Source organism: Solea solea, chromosome 5 (assembly GCF_958295425.1).
Source record: "Solea solea chromosome 5, fSolSol10.1, whole genome shotgun sequence".
Taxonomy (NCBI): Eukaryota; Metazoa; Chordata; class Actinopteri; order Pleuronectiformes; family Soleidae; genus Solea; species Solea solea.
Window position 1 is genome coordinate 27,674,289 of NC_081138.1, and position 14,917 is coordinate 27,689,205.

General features: G+C 40.0%; 2 protein-coding genes across 2 annotated transcripts in view; both read right to left on the minus strand.

Moving 5' to 3' along the window:
* Window positions 1-23: 23 nt before the first annotated feature.
* Window positions 24-9,130, minus strand: LOC131459359 (KH homology domain-containing protein 4-like). The gene is made up of 14 exons (XM_058629087.1): window positions 8,967-9,130; window positions 7,600-7,876; window positions 7,379-7,498; window positions 7,222-7,295; window positions 7,000-7,052; window positions 6,693-6,898; window positions 6,126-6,334; window positions 5,618-5,678; window positions 5,308-5,365; window positions 3,928-4,163; window positions 3,713-3,817; window positions 2,371-2,456; window positions 2,163-2,284; window positions 24-1,698 (listed from the first exon to the last, which is right to left on the minus strand). The coding sequence occupies exons 1-14, from the start codon at window positions 8,993-8,995 to the stop codon at window positions 1,577-1,579; spliced, it is 1,758 nt and encodes a 585-aa protein (XP_058485070.1). The 5' UTR covers window positions 8,996-9,130; the 3' UTR covers window positions 24-1,576.
* A 726-nt stretch (window positions 9,131-9,856) lies between these two features.
* pde8a (phosphodiesterase 8A) overlaps window positions 9,857-14,917 on the minus strand; it is a 62,674-nt gene continuing 57,613 nt past the window's right edge. The window contains exons 20-22 of the mRNA XM_058629191.1: window positions 13,450-13,614; window positions 13,214-13,343; window positions 9,857-11,966 (exon numbers count right to left, since the gene is read on the minus strand). Coding sequence (XP_058485174.1) covers window positions 11,860-11,966; window positions 13,214-13,343; window positions 13,450-13,614 — 402 coding nt within the window. The 3' untranslated portion in view covers window positions 9,857-11,859. The remainder of the gene's footprint in view (window positions 11,967-13,213; window positions 13,344-13,449; window positions 13,615-14,917) is intronic.

Consider the following 14,917-nt stretch of genomic DNA (forward strand, 5'->3'; position numbering starts at 1 on the left):
CGTGAGAAAGAAAAAAAACAAAGGGTTTTCTGTTGATTTTTATTATAATATTCCATGGGAACAGGCATACACCATTTTCCAAGATAAGAAAAACTTTTAAGTGAATTTTACAATATGTACTTATGCCATCAGTCACTGCAGCAGACAAGAGTTGAAATTCCAAAAACAAAAAATTGCTTGAATAAAAAATAAATGTTTTAAGAAGAAAAATATTGGTTGTGACACAAAGCAATTTCATCTAGTGCTGGGCGGTACGACCAAAGATTTATATCACGGTATTTTAAAATATTTCAACGGTTTTCATCTGTCATTTTTTTTTAATGCATAATAAATTTTTGTTACTTTCAGATGTGATTTCTCTTCAGTTGGTGGAGTAAACTGAGCATCCCTGCAGTTACCTCTTCAGCTAAGCCCTTAGCATGGATGTTGTTTTTCATATACCGGTCTTAGGGTATACAAAAACAATAACTGGTATACCGCCCAGCACTAATTTCATTTTTTTTTTTTAAAGAAATCCACCCTGAATATTTCCAAACTGTTGAAAATAGCTACTAATGACATTTGTGACTTTCCTGGACCTTTTTTTTTTTTATTTATTTAATGGAGATGATGATAATTTAACTATAACTGCTAAAATACAACACCACAAGGAAAAGAGACTAAGTAATGAAATGAAATAAAAGAACCACATCCTCAAAAGTTAAGCCACGGTGTTTGAGTTTCAACTGGTTTGGCGACAAACAAATGCAGATTTTACATTTGCCGCGTAAGGTGGATGAACATTTAAGAAGGCCCAAGCTTTAGACTAAAAGCAGTATCTTCACACCAAGTGTGTATGAGAGAGATTACAAATAATAATGGATAAGTGGGAAGAAACCAAGGACAACAGGACAAATAAATAAAAACCCTTCATAAGAGTCCAGGAAAGCAGCAAACATCCAAAAAAAAAAAAGGAAGACCATTATGTACCAGTATAAGTTTACGGGTTACCAGTACAGGTGACGTCGAGTTCCCTTTTCCATGTGATAATTAACAGAGGAGCTGAAAAGATGTTAAAGTGATGAGAAAGAAAGCCCTCAGAACCCTTAACTACTTATCAGTGACTGGTTTGTCAAATGCATACAATGACAAATATCCAGGCCCAGTTACTGCCATACGTTGATCTGGTAAAAATACTGCTGTGTGAATTCTTATGGGGATTCCAGAAAGTACAACTCGCACTCAAACCTCTGGGCAATTTAGAGTCCGTCCTATCAGAATGTCTTTGGACTGCGGGACGAAGCCAGCGTACCTGGAAAAATCCCCAACACAAACTCACTAGGAGAACATGCAAGCTTGACACGGAAAAGTCCTGGTCAGCCTGGGATTCAAACTGGGCACTCTTTTATTGTGAGGAACCACTGTAGTGCTGTGAAGCCTGTACTAACAGTTTGCACCTTGGCAAAAACACTGGTATTGTCCTAAAAACAGTGGAAGATAACTCAACAGGTGGATTTTTTTTCTTCAGAACTGAATCAAGAATTTGGGTCTGTGAGTGTCCTGGACAGTGTGGGATGAGCAGGGCTAGGGTTAGGAGTTATGTCTTACTGCTGTGTGTCCTCTCCTCCTCTTCATCGGAGGAATCTCCCCCGTAGGGCACAAGCCCAGATGCATCTTCGACCACTTTAAACTTCCTCTTGTGTAAATCCTCTTGAACACCTGTAAGGGCACAATAAAATGTAGAGAGAGAGAGAGGGGAGCAGAAAAGGAGGTTGGGGACATGTGAGAGACAAGGGCAGTGAAGAGAGACGGGGAGAGACAAAGCAATCGAACAAAACGAAAAGGAAACCCATTGAGGAGCCCCATGTTAGCGGTGGTTTTTGGGTTCGTTTGATCCACAGCCAGAGGGGGGGGAGATATCAAATCAAACGGCAGCACAGCACACATCCATAACAGGCAGGTCCGGGGACACATGTTGAGAGAGAAAACAAGGGAAAGACAAGAAACATATACAAGAAGACTGTGTTAGTGGGTTCTACCAGCAGAGAGATTCACACAGGTCTCCCACTCCTCCCCCATTCCTCCACGGGGGGAGATGCTTTTTCATGCAACCAACTACTCCATAGAAGTAATGTCTGAGGAATCAGGCTCCCAGAACATGAGGCAAAAAAGGAAATGCATACCCATCGCCACGGTGTCTCTGCTCAGACCGGCCGGCTCGTCTGCCGCCACTTCTCTCTGCCTTTTGCGTGAAACAGGAGCAGGAGCCACAAAGAGGGGAGGGGGTGGAGGAGGCATCAGAGTCCTGAAGAGAGACGACTGTCCGCATCAACACCAACACAACGTTCATAGACAACAACACACAAGAGGAAATGAGATCTATTAACGGACCTTTCTACGGCTTTTTCCGGCCCGACACTGGAGACAGGAAGCGCAGACTCCTGATGTGCAGGAGCTTCTGGAGAACAGCTGGTTGGCTAAAAGTGGAAAAAGACCATTCAAATTTGAACAGTTAATAAAAATGGTATCTTCAAAAGTAAGGACATTTATAGCATGTGGAAATCTGCTAATGTTTTAGACAGTGTATGTTTTTATTTTAAGTCTGGAAAAGTTTATTTATTCGTTTAAAAAAAAAAAGGGTGGAGCACACAAAAAAAAAATATAGGGGTAGTTTTGCTGTGGCTTAACAGCAGCGTGACCAGCATGTCATTTTCACTCTATGGTTTCATTATAAATTTGATGAAAACCATATTCTCAGTTGTGCTCGCTACACATATCCCCCACAATTAAGCATGGAGACAAAAAAGGAATGTAAGAGTAAGACCAGACCGTTTCTTTTTTGAGCCATGAATCCTGCAAATACTTTAATACAGAACATGCAACATGTTATCTGCCTGATGCAGTTAAACATGGACATGATTATCTTATTATATTTTAACCAGACATGTCGGCCTGTGTCAAACAGACGAGCAGCAGAGTCTGCGACGGCTACATTTACGTGCAAAGTGAAATAGAAAACATTCTGAAGAGGACCTTGACTGAAAGCTCTTCAGACTTTTTTCCCCCAAATCATCTCTACAAACAAGTCTTTGAAGGTTTCATAGTTTTTGTCGATCTTGGTAAATTCTAAATCTATTCTCAGACTAAACAGTGACAGCTTAAATCCATGCTTGTGGTTTTGCATTAGGGAAGGGTTTACTCGTCTAAAAAGCCGAGGCAAGAGTGCATATTTTCAAGCAGTACTTTATTGTAACTTAGGTAATTTATTTGGGCCGCTCAAAGAGGTTGTCTGGTGTTTAAAAGCTTTTGTACAAATGGAATAAAACCTGGGTCGCTGCAGAGGGCCTTGGCCCATGGACCCCAGCTCTACCAGCTGAGCTATCCAACTTTTTTTGCACATTATCTCAAGGCAAAGACCTTAGAGAGAACAGACCCAACAGTTCACTTATATTAAAAAAGGACAGTAACTAAACAGCTTGTAAACAGAGTAAGACAAACATTAGTGAGCTTGAATAAATAGCAGTTTATAGCTTAGTAACATTAAAGATGTAAAACAACTTTGATGTTGGTTGCTACCGTGTTGTATGGGTACATGTCCAGTCACTGTGTAAGTGATGGTCACTTGCTGCTACTGCAGTTGGATTACAATGCTGGTATTTAACTTTTAAGTGACTGTGACAGCCCTATTATGTACAGTTTAAGTTAGAGCCATAGTGTGTAATGTGTTGCTTACCTGCTCCTCCTCCGGCTCCTCCTGGAACTGTCGTTTGGGACTTCCCGAGTCAGGTGGGGTGCTTACAGTACCTTCAGATTCTGCTGTTTCACTGCTACTAGGGTCCTAGGATAAATCATAACAGACATATATAGTAGTATAGGTATATAGTAAAAAAAAAAAAAAAAACTTGGGCTACACGTATATAGATTCAAACAGCGGTGTTTGTTGATTACCTGGACGAGATAGGGATGTGGTTTCCTGGGACACACCGGATACTGAACCATTGCCTGAGAAGATGGAGGGTTTGTCGACATGTTAGAATGACTTGGTGGACCATTTGCATTACTCCAATAACCACGGTCTCCTGGATATGCTGAATAGCCACCAGCATAACCATTTGCTGAGTAGTTATACCAGGATCCCTGGCAAGAGTAATTGCTATTAGGTGGAAATCCTTGTGCTGCGTATGCTGAAATGAAAGTACAGAATGTGGAGTTAATAGCATATTTCACATGGACCAATGACAGGGTGTTGTGACAATTTTGACCTACTCTTTAATAGGGGTGTCACGATACTCCAAATCCTTAATAAGATTAGATTTCTAAGGTCACGATTCTCAATCTTTTTCCTCTCATTTAGCGCAGATGGGTCTGCCATTTTTTTGATTTGTCTAGTTTAGTCTAGGATCATTGGTTTTATGTCATGATAACTCATTTTTCAATTCCCATTTTGATTGTCTACATGGTGTCATGAGTGATCTCATGTCCATCATTTGTTCACCATGTACCACCTTATGCAGCCATGGAGAGTCGTGTAGCTGTGTTGCTCTGAAGGTCCAGCAATATATTAAGACACTAAATCTGCACTAACCTCCCCAATAACATTATCATACATGGAAAGAAACACCTTTGCAGTAAGATGTTTTCACCACTGAATAAGGTTGCATGTCTTATGTTACAAACACACCTACAGCGCTATCATGAGTTGAATTTTGAGGATGTTTAGCTCCAAACGAGGACAGAAGAGTTGCCTGTGTTAATGGAGTCGTTTTCGTACTTACGTCTACATCCTTATGATGCATGTGGAGATGTGCTGCGCTTTGCTACACTCACATATCACAGCTTATACATCATAGCTTTCTTGTAGACAACACAAACGTTTTGGACAGAACTCACGGGGAACGCAAAATATTTCCACCCTGGTGATTTCAGAGAAGCAGGAGGGGAGTTTGAGTCTCCCAATTCAGCAATGGCCATGATTACCATTAGTTGTCCCATTGTTAGTGGGAGGAGGTAATGTGTATTCGTGCTACAAAGGCGATAACCACAACACTGTTTTTTTCCTCTCTGGCACATCTGCAGGACGTCACACTGGGGGGCGTGATTAAATCCATGATTCCTCCTTTGCTTTTGAAGGTAAAGAGTGTGTCGTCGATTCGATCAATATTCGATTCGACAATCTAGATTGTGACACCCCTACTATTCAAACTACTGTCGAGCTACTACAGATGTCGAACTAATTCATTACCGCGAGAAGAATGGGGCCAGCTAGGGCATTTGGTCGCTCAGTTGGAATTTGACTGTATGAATTACAGGTTGTAAAATATTACTCACGTTGTGTCGAGCCTGTGGCCGTGTACACCGTCACCATTCTGGCATGGTCAGCTCTCACCTGAGAGAAGATAAAAACTATATGAAAACCTGGACACAAATAAAAGGAAAGGCTGAAGTAGTTTCTTTTCAACAATTATATTGTGGGTAGGTGCAGAGCACACAATAACCTATCACTGGAGATCAGGTGGTTCACACTACCGCTTTTACTATCGGAGGTGGGTATCGGCAGAAACTATACGCTTAAATAGTTTCACCTTCTTATACCTCCTATTATTTACAACTTTTTACAATGACAGTAACGTGAACTTACAGTTTCCAGCAGACTCTCTGTGAGTTTCTTCGCTGCCTCCAATCCAGTTGAATTTGGGTGGCTATCAGACAAAAGTTAAATAGGAAGGAATGTTAAGGAAAGGTCTAACTCGGAACACAACAGAACTTTTGAGAATTAAGGCAATTATAATTTTGACCAGTTCATGATAATGATTTTCATAAAAATGTCATACAAAGGGCCACCTTACACTCAAAAGTTTGATATCTGAGCTGAATCCTTTTGGGATTTCTCTAAGAATAACCCCTTACGGTTTTCTAAAACTATATTTTTCACTTTAAATTAATACTGAAATTAGTACTGAATATCCAAGATAATCAAGGATACTTTACAAAATGGTTAAATAAATGACGCCGACTGTTCAACAGCTATCTTACTAATAAAAATATATTTCCCTAAAATAACAATCTTAAATTTTCAATAGCATCTGCACTAGTTCAGAATAGTTTATTAAATTTGGAAAAGACTGAGTATTTAAACATGAACATACCTGATGTAAACATAAAGAGGCTCAAAAGACTCTCGCTTTGAAGCTTGTTCGATGTAGCCAGAACCTTTTCCCCTGAGGAAGACTCGAGACCCCGTCTCTGTCTGGATGTGACTCAAGTATGTACCACTTGGACCTTCGATCTTTTCCTTCACGTTAAATGAAGGCAACGCCTGGTCCAGACCCACAAAAATCTTTGTGTGCACAAAACTCTGGAGGATAAGAAAGATGTGATTCAATCTCAAACTAGTTGCACATTTAAGCAAAAATAAGACAGACTAGTGGTAGATTTGTAAGCAGATGCAGTAATCTCAGGCTTCTCACTTTAGACCAGAGATGTTCTCACTGCTTCTTAATATGGGAGGTGGGTATCAGTGAAGGCAACATGGTCTTCACTTGCCTCACTTTCTTAACCTCCATTTGTAAGAATAAAAGTTACGAATAAAGTTGTATTGTTTGTTTTGGTAATATGTACACTTTTACAATACTGTCATCTCTTAATAAAATGTTGCTATGTTGTATGCAAAAGTAATTCATGGGGTCTGAAAAGTAAAAATCATGTTGTCTTACCCCTGAATGAGGGGCTGCAGGTCTATGCCCCTGACTCGGTGTTGAGTTGGTGTTTGGCATCCGTGGAGCAGAAGTGGGGATGACGGGCCGAGGAGGCTGAGGGTAGAGGGTGAGTGGAGGCATTACAGGTACATGTTGTCCTCCTGATGCTGCTGATGCTCTCAGCACTTCCTCAGAGATAACCTCCTTTATCCTAATCACAGCCTCTGATGTTGAGGAAAAAGTCAACATGGTTGTCAGCTACATTCAGTCCTTTCATTAACTTTGCATAACGAACAGATTTTTTTTTTTTTAAAGTGCTACTTACTATTAACCTGCTCCTGTGTCTTTGCCCGAACATGCAAGTACAATGGTCTTTGTCTAAAAGAGAGCAAATCATAAAGGGCATGGACAACACAGAACGTCAACACATCTAAACTGATTAAGTAATTGGACAGTTATTTTTATATAACATGCAACAAGCAATCCATATAAATCAAACTGTCCTTGTTTACTATGTGGTGAGGTGAAATTTTGATATAATACATACCCTGCTTTATCTCTGTCAGAATCAGACATGTAATGACCTTTTGTTGTAACGATTGCACCGGTGCACTGTCGGATCTAAGAGTGACCAGAAATGAAATTAAGAGATTGGAATACTTAATGCTGTTAACAGATGTGTTTCTGTTCTTGTGTACACTCACATCTTCCTGTGTTTTGCCTTTAGTAAGAAGGTCCCTGCAGTTCAGTGGTACATCATTGATGTCGACTTCTGTGATGACCATCTCCTCTGTGGTGGTTGGCACAGGCACACTTGGGGCAATCTAAAACATATGTGAAATGACAGGGAGAAGTGTAAGTCCTCAAATGACTGCATAAACAAAGAAACAAAATTATGTTTATAATAATGTGCAAAAATAGGTACCTTTGCAAGTAATGGGGGAGGAGTCAACAGCTTTCCCTTTGCCATTAACATGGCATTAATTTTAGCAGCCATGGCTGCAGCCATCTCAACACCTCCCTGAGGTGCAGGCATTTCTGTTGCCGTTTGTTGAGGTTGAGAGAGTGTACGGTTTGAATTAGCAGGGTTGACAACTCCTGCTAAAGAGACCGGATGGGCTTCACTTTGACTGTTCCTCTGCTGCCTCACGTCCACGCTCTCTTTTGGTTGGGTTCGCTGATCCCATCGGCTGCTTAGGCATCTGACGATGAAAGAAAAGAGTGCAACTGTGACTAAACAATTCAATAATATAATAAATAAGACTGACTCATTAGTAAAGTGAAATAATGCATACAAAAACAGCACATCTTCACAGCACCACTATACTTTCTAAACCCATGGGCAAGAATGTTTTTTGAGCAAACAAATTCTAAATATCATAAAAGTTTACTTAGCTCTATTGAGACATCCTACTTTGTTAAAGAAATCAAAGAATAGAAGACAAAGAGCTGATTTGTTGGATCACGAGTGAGAGGGACAAAACTTTCTAGATCAGTGGTTCTCAAACAGATTTATTCCCAATAAGATAATTTGCACTCTCATCATTCTCTTCATCCTCACATATTCTTCAGACCGAGCAGATATTTGCGTTAAGTTGTGCAACATGTGTATCTAATAAATAAGTCCCCGGCGAGCGTGAATGAACGAGGAACCGCGTGTTTTCGTGACCAATATGAATATAGTCGTTTTTCTTTCCGGTTTATACACACGTTTCTATACCATAAATATTTGAATAAAACAAGAAAAATGCGATGGGGCAATTCAATTATTGAAATATAATGCGTAAAGCTCTTTTTAGCATGCGTAACGGACCCAAATGTACATACTACGTTAGCTGGATGGTGATTGTAAGCAGTGGAAACTCGAAGTTGTTTGTAATTCAATCTCTTTCCAACCTTTTAAGCACTCGTCTGCGCTTGTTTTAAACCATTATACTCGCTTGTGGCTGATTAAACTTGGCTCAAGTTAGCTGGGGCTAACCAATAGCTATGGCTACGGTTGCTAACTTGTCGAGTAACATCCCGTTTAAAGACGTTCGCATTCGCACAGTATCAGTGTACAACTTGACTTGAATTTGGTGTTTACTTTAAAAAGCGATATACGATCAGATTAGCCTACTCGCATCAGCTCGGACGCGTACAATAAACCTAAACCTGCAGGCTAACGTGGCTAAGCCAGGCCCCGACCATGTACGCTAGCTGGCGGTAAAGTGTTAGCTTAGCCGGGCAACTTGCCGTTACACGTGCCGATGCGTCAATTTAAAACCATCTAAACCAAACACGGACACTTACGGTGTTTGCCCAGTCATCCCCGAAGACATAGCACCACTCCACCAGGTATGCAGTAGCTGGGAAATAGAGTTAATGTAGTTGACTATGGAGGACGGTAGCCATCGGTTTCCACTTAGCGAAGGCGCCGGCGACTTCCTGTGACGACCTGTCGCAAAGTCTGACTCGGCGGAAGCGGAGCCTTTTTTCCTTTTATATAACACGTTCACAGCAGTTACTTGTTGTGTACGGCAAGCCGTTTCAAACTTTGGGTATGCTTTATTATGTATCTTTTATTTAAATTAATATTTTAGGCGTCCATAGTGACGTTCTTCCTGGGATAACTGACGTCACTTTCACAAATAAACAAAAAACATGTACGTAATGTGTACGTAAATGGATTAAGAAATACCTCAAAGCCCCAAATCCTATTTTGGCATTTTAGACAACAATGTTTTTAGAGGACTGTCATATTTACCCCTCATAACACTGTTTTATGGAATAATGAAGACATAACTATAAGAAACAAACCTGTATTCAAGCAGAACTTGTTTGATCGCAGAATTGCTTGTGTAAATAATCTCTTTGATGCCTGTGGTACATTACTAACTAATGAGCGTTTACTTCTTATCAAATATTTAAGTAGGGAATTAAACTCCCGTGATTAAGACTATTTCCGAAGGCCATCTTCTGTTTAGATTAGAACCTCTTTTGATGATAAATGACACTGATATTATGAAATCAACTACAAACACTGTGTTATACAATGTATATGTTATTTTTAAATATTTTTAAATGCTATAAAAATAAACTTGTATATATCAAAGGATAAATAAGGAATGGCCCGGATAATTAGAGTCACACTCACAACAGCAGCAGGGAAAGACACAGAAGCATTGCAGTAGCCTGCAAAGTTATAATTGACAATATTTTATTTTTCATTGAATAGTTTCTAATTTTTCTCCGTGCCTTCAGACCAAGGTGTGAATCAGAAGGAACAAACAAATCCCCTGATTGAGTGTACAATTCTGTCATAAGAGAGAAACAAAGATAACCATGGTCAATACAGCTCGTTAACCATCATTTTCTTAGCTGTTATGGCATTTATATACTGTTTAATGAGGAAATATTCTTAAGAAGCAACAATCTTTAACATATATTAGTATCCTAATCTGAAATCAACCTTGAACAAAAAGCTGTTCCCTGGGTCTGTGCATCAGGGTGCTGGACAAAGTGGCCGAAGCAGAATGGTGTTTGATCAAAAATCAATGCAAGCTGACCTCTGGGAGGCCGCTTAAAGACAGTGATAGACAACTCTGCCATCCACATCCTTCCTAACCATTCAGTTCTCTGTATACATGCTCTGCGTGACCTTCCATTTCACAGGTATTCAGATAGCTAGAATGGCTGATCTCATTTGCTGCAAATCCAGTGTAAAATTCTTTGTCTATAAAAATATTGAGATTTACTTGAACATAACCTTTCTGACTAAGTTATAAGAAAAACTCCAGATGTCTGTTGCGGTTGCACAGTGGGATGTACTGTATAAATATTGTATAAAATAAGGCAGTCTTTTTCAGTAGGATAAACCAGATACAAAAATTTCTGGGAGAAAATTTTTTTCAAGTCCAAAATGTGTTCACATATTTCTGCTGTTGTCAAATGTCAAGCGGTTTACAGCATTAAACCAAGAGTAAGGGATTGTTGCAACAATGAATGCACCCACACACCCACACCCACATACACACACTCACTCACACACACACACACACACACACCACCACAAACTCCTGATGATCAACGATAACAGCTTATTCTCCAATGCAACATCCCATCCCTGGACAAATCACTGAGACGTAGACATTTCTAATATTGTTTACAGTGCAATACGAAAGTGTTCATTCAAACTGGTACTGTACTTTTGATAAGAAAATAAACATGTGTAATATGGTAATGTGTCATATGAATAATAATAATAATCATTTTTGAGCGTTATAGTAGTATTTGTCGTCATTAACTTTGGCTTCTCTTTTTTTTGTTGAATCGATTTTGTTATGTATCAACGAATTCACTCATGATTTCTTTTAATATAGAAAATATGGAACATCTAAGAAAAATGAACATACCAAATCATCTGTAATTAGTTACCTATGATCATGATATTGAGGTTTTTGTCTCTCAGCAGTGGCCTAAAGTAAAGATCCACTTCCTGACCCAAAAAAAAGGTACCCCCCCACCTCCCCCCCATGTCCGTCATGACAGCTACAAGTCATCTTAGATGTGTTTCTGAAGGACACATGAAACTATTGCCAAAAAAAAAGCAGTGGAGTGTTCTTTCATGGTGTGGCCTCCAGGGGCAGAAGGAGCAGTCCTGCCGTGCCATGAACACAGGCCTGGAGACCAAATGAGTTAATGTGGCCTGACGAGGATTGGACCTTCATACGCGGACCGCACTTCCATCCACTCCTCCATTCTCCTTCGGTAAACAAGCAGTTTTCACTAAACAGCAACTTCACAGGCAAACCAGGAGAGCCCACGTGGTCAGTCGTGGGACGGACGCTTTGCCAGGAGGCAGGTAAGGACCCTCTCTCAGTTATATCACTTCGACCAGTTACACTGTAAATGCCTGTGAGGCACAAGGGGTTCATAGGGATGCTGTTTTGTGTCCTCGTCTGCTTTCGGTTTCTCGTCTGACGGCGTCGCAGAGCCGGCAGCGTTACGGGCCGCAACTGCCCGTCAGGAAGTCCTTCTGTGGTTTCTGCATCAATGGATGTGTGGACGCGTGGCGTGCTACAGAAGCAGGAGAGTGAAGGCGAGGAGGCCCTTCGGCTGGCTGGGCTGGCAGAGGGGAGAGAGACGCCCCCCCAGCAGGAGAGAGAGGACGGAAGCATAGTCCCAGGGCCGATCACTGCAGCTCCTACTCTGGAGGCGGTCGCAGGCTGTGCAGCTTCCTCTCATCCAGGCCTTTCCAGTACTTGAAGTTGTTGTCCAAGTGCTGCATCAGATTGGGGAGGTCTGCAAAAGCTGAGGAGAATATTAAAGTTACAGGTCAATATCAGATTTTGAAAGGTTAAAATAAACAACACTATCCGATTTATAACCCCTAAACTATTTGTGGATACTGGGTTAAGGATTCTTGATCTTTCCAGTATCACAAATCTGTTTATGATGACCTGCTTTCAGACGTGCACTAAAGTAAAGACATTTTCTGCAAATGTCTGTAGGGGTTGCATGTAAAAATCAGTTTCTTGCTGTTGTGATGGAGTCTAAATTCCAATATAAACAGCAACATGTCTGGACACCATTCTGTGGAAATGTTCCTCGAGGTCCTGTCTGAAACTTGCTTTAATCCCTGGATTCATGATAATGGTGGAGGTAACAAGGGTTTCAGTGGCACTATAAACTGACTGAGCTGTGATGGTGTGAACAATATACTGGCTAACACTCGCCACATTTGCAGAGTCAATATTTGTAGCAAATACCAGTTTGACTTTGATATTTGACTTTGTTTTAAAGGATACCGAGAGTACGGTGTCTACTTCCTCCTTGTGAGCATAGAAACAGACGCTCAATTTGTATTGTTAGTTTACGCTACACATCTTTAAAATTCATCAAATGATTAATTAAGCCTGCTAACTTTGAATAACGTTCTACTTACTTCCTGTAAGAGGATCTCCACAAACCATTGGGACCAAACTCACAACACAAATCATGACAAGAGCAAATCTTTACCTGCCATTTATTTCTGTAACACCTCATGTTACTTTGACTAGATAAACCGACATAAATCTCCAACTCCATTCTTCACCCGACAATGCAAAAAATAGATTTTCAAGACTGTTCGGAAAGCCCAATTTCTGTGAGACTGTTTTATTTTCTTTCCTTAAAAGAAAAAGTAACGTAATGGAATAATAACCTCATTTTAAGACAAGAAAATCTAACTTTGTCTTAATCAGATATTATAGATTGTTGTAAACTACAATTACAATTAATTACCAGTAACACGTTAAAACAGGGGTTTGAATAAAAATCCCAAACTGCAAAGTACAACTGTCTTACATTTTTGGACTGTTTTTTTCTACTTTTACAGCATGAAATTAGCAAGATTTACACACTAGTTTTAAATATTCTATCCAAGCACAATGTGCTTCAGATTCTTTTTCTTAAACCAAGGAAATTTAAATTAATTCAAGAATATTAGGGGAGTTCTTGCAATATAAGACTGTGTTTAAACATATATGTGGTGTTTCCATGATGCAGTGCAGACTTACCGTCCCATGCATCAAACATGTCTGTAATGAAGTAGTCTATGAAGGAAATCTGGGACTTTGGGATGCTACAAGTGTTTCTGTCGAACACAGGCATGACCACGGGTAGACCTTGTCTCTTCTCCTCGTCGGTCTGTGCCAGAAACAAAGTCATCGTCAAGCACAAGAAAGAGAGAAAGACACGATTTACAAAAACCACAGTGCGGCTCTCCCAACACCGCGTTACACCTTCTCCGTACCTGTGCAAAATACTCCTCTGAGATGCGTCCGGCCCATTCTATACACAGCTCCTGAGGCCTGCATGGATTGGAGATGTCGGCGCACTTGATCAGCATCCGCTTGACAAGGATGCGATTCTCGGGGGACGTCAGAATGCTTTTGACAGAGTCCTCTTCACCGTTTCCCTACAAAAGAAACGAGACTATGAGCACAAGCCAAAGTTCCACTTATGCAAAACATTTGCTGAAAAACTGTAGAAACAACAACTATGGCTTGGCAGTTTTAACCAGTTTTAGTTTCCTTTATTCTGGAGAACAATCTGTAATCAGTGTGCAATTGTCATGTGACTGCATGAGGCATGCAAGTGTTAACATACAGCAGCCTGCATGCAGAAGTACACGCCCTTTTTTTCTTTTTCCAAAACTCAAATGCTAGAGACCCTCAGTTCTCAAACTGTGGCACGTGTACCACCAGTAGTACGCAAGTTCCCTCTGGTGGTACTTGGAGGAAAATCAGAAACACTGTTCTACTGTATATACCAGGGTATGTGATCGGAGTGGAGCTGAGGAAATTTGACCGGTAACAAATAAGAATTAGAAATTAAACAATAATAATTACGGTCATCTTATCTATCGCTCCATCTTAATCTAATTTGAAGTATATGTGATGAAGAGGAGGCTGATGAGAGAGCTAATTGTCTTATTGGGAATAAAATAGATTTATTATTTTATTCCCAATAAGGAATAAAATAATAAAATAATATTTATTAATCATTTTATTAAATAATATTTATTAATTAGATTTATGCAATAAATCTGCCTCCTGTGAAAAGTCAATAAGATTTCTCAAAGAATGCATACATTCTTTCATGAATTCATTTTACACTTAATAGGCAAAATGTATTCACACTGATTGGTTTTCAAAGATTATTGTTTTCAATGCAATGATCAATTTAGGGGGGAAGAAAATCAGCTTTTGTTCATTTCCTGTTATTTCTTTATTTTCATTCCTGCCTTTAAAAGGCAAGAGACCATTTAAATGTCTGTGTTGTGCATTCCACACAGAGCTGAGAAAGATGGTACCGAGTTGTAAAATTCTCTCCTGACAAAGATAATCTGTGCCCAGGCAACAACAGGCCACAAGTCTCCAGGAGCACTAGGATCATCAACTCATGAGCTTTTTAAAAGTCCAGTGTGTAAATATTTAGCCGGGTGTTTTTTTTTAAAGGCAGAAACTGAAAATATAACCCATTTAAATATGTTTGTATTGTGAATAATGGCTTTGAAATAAAAATCACTTCGTTTTCGTAGCCTTAGAATAAGACTCTCACATGCACTTTAGCCAAGTGTCTTGCATTACAGAGGCAGATGCTGCGTTTCGTTTGTAGTCGGAAATTGGAATTTCTGAGGTCACAGAAAGGTCACAGGGTCTTTTGCTCAATGCAATATTGGGGCAACTGTCGAACACTTTACAGCAAAATCACCCAGT

Excerpts from the sequence above, each read along its gene's own strand:
- LOC131459359 (XM_058629087.1), bottom strand. The coding sequence starts at position 8,995 with ATGTCTTCGGGGATGACTGGGCAAACACC. Across the intron at positions 7,053-7,221 it reads TCTGACAGAGATAAAGCAGG|ACAAAGACCATTGTACTTGC; the intron begins GTATGTATTATA and ends GCTCTCTTTTAG. Across the intron at positions 6,899-6,999 it reads GACACAGGAGCAGGTTAATA|AGGCTGTGATTAGGATAAAG; the intron begins GTAAGTAGCACT and ends CCTCAACATCAG.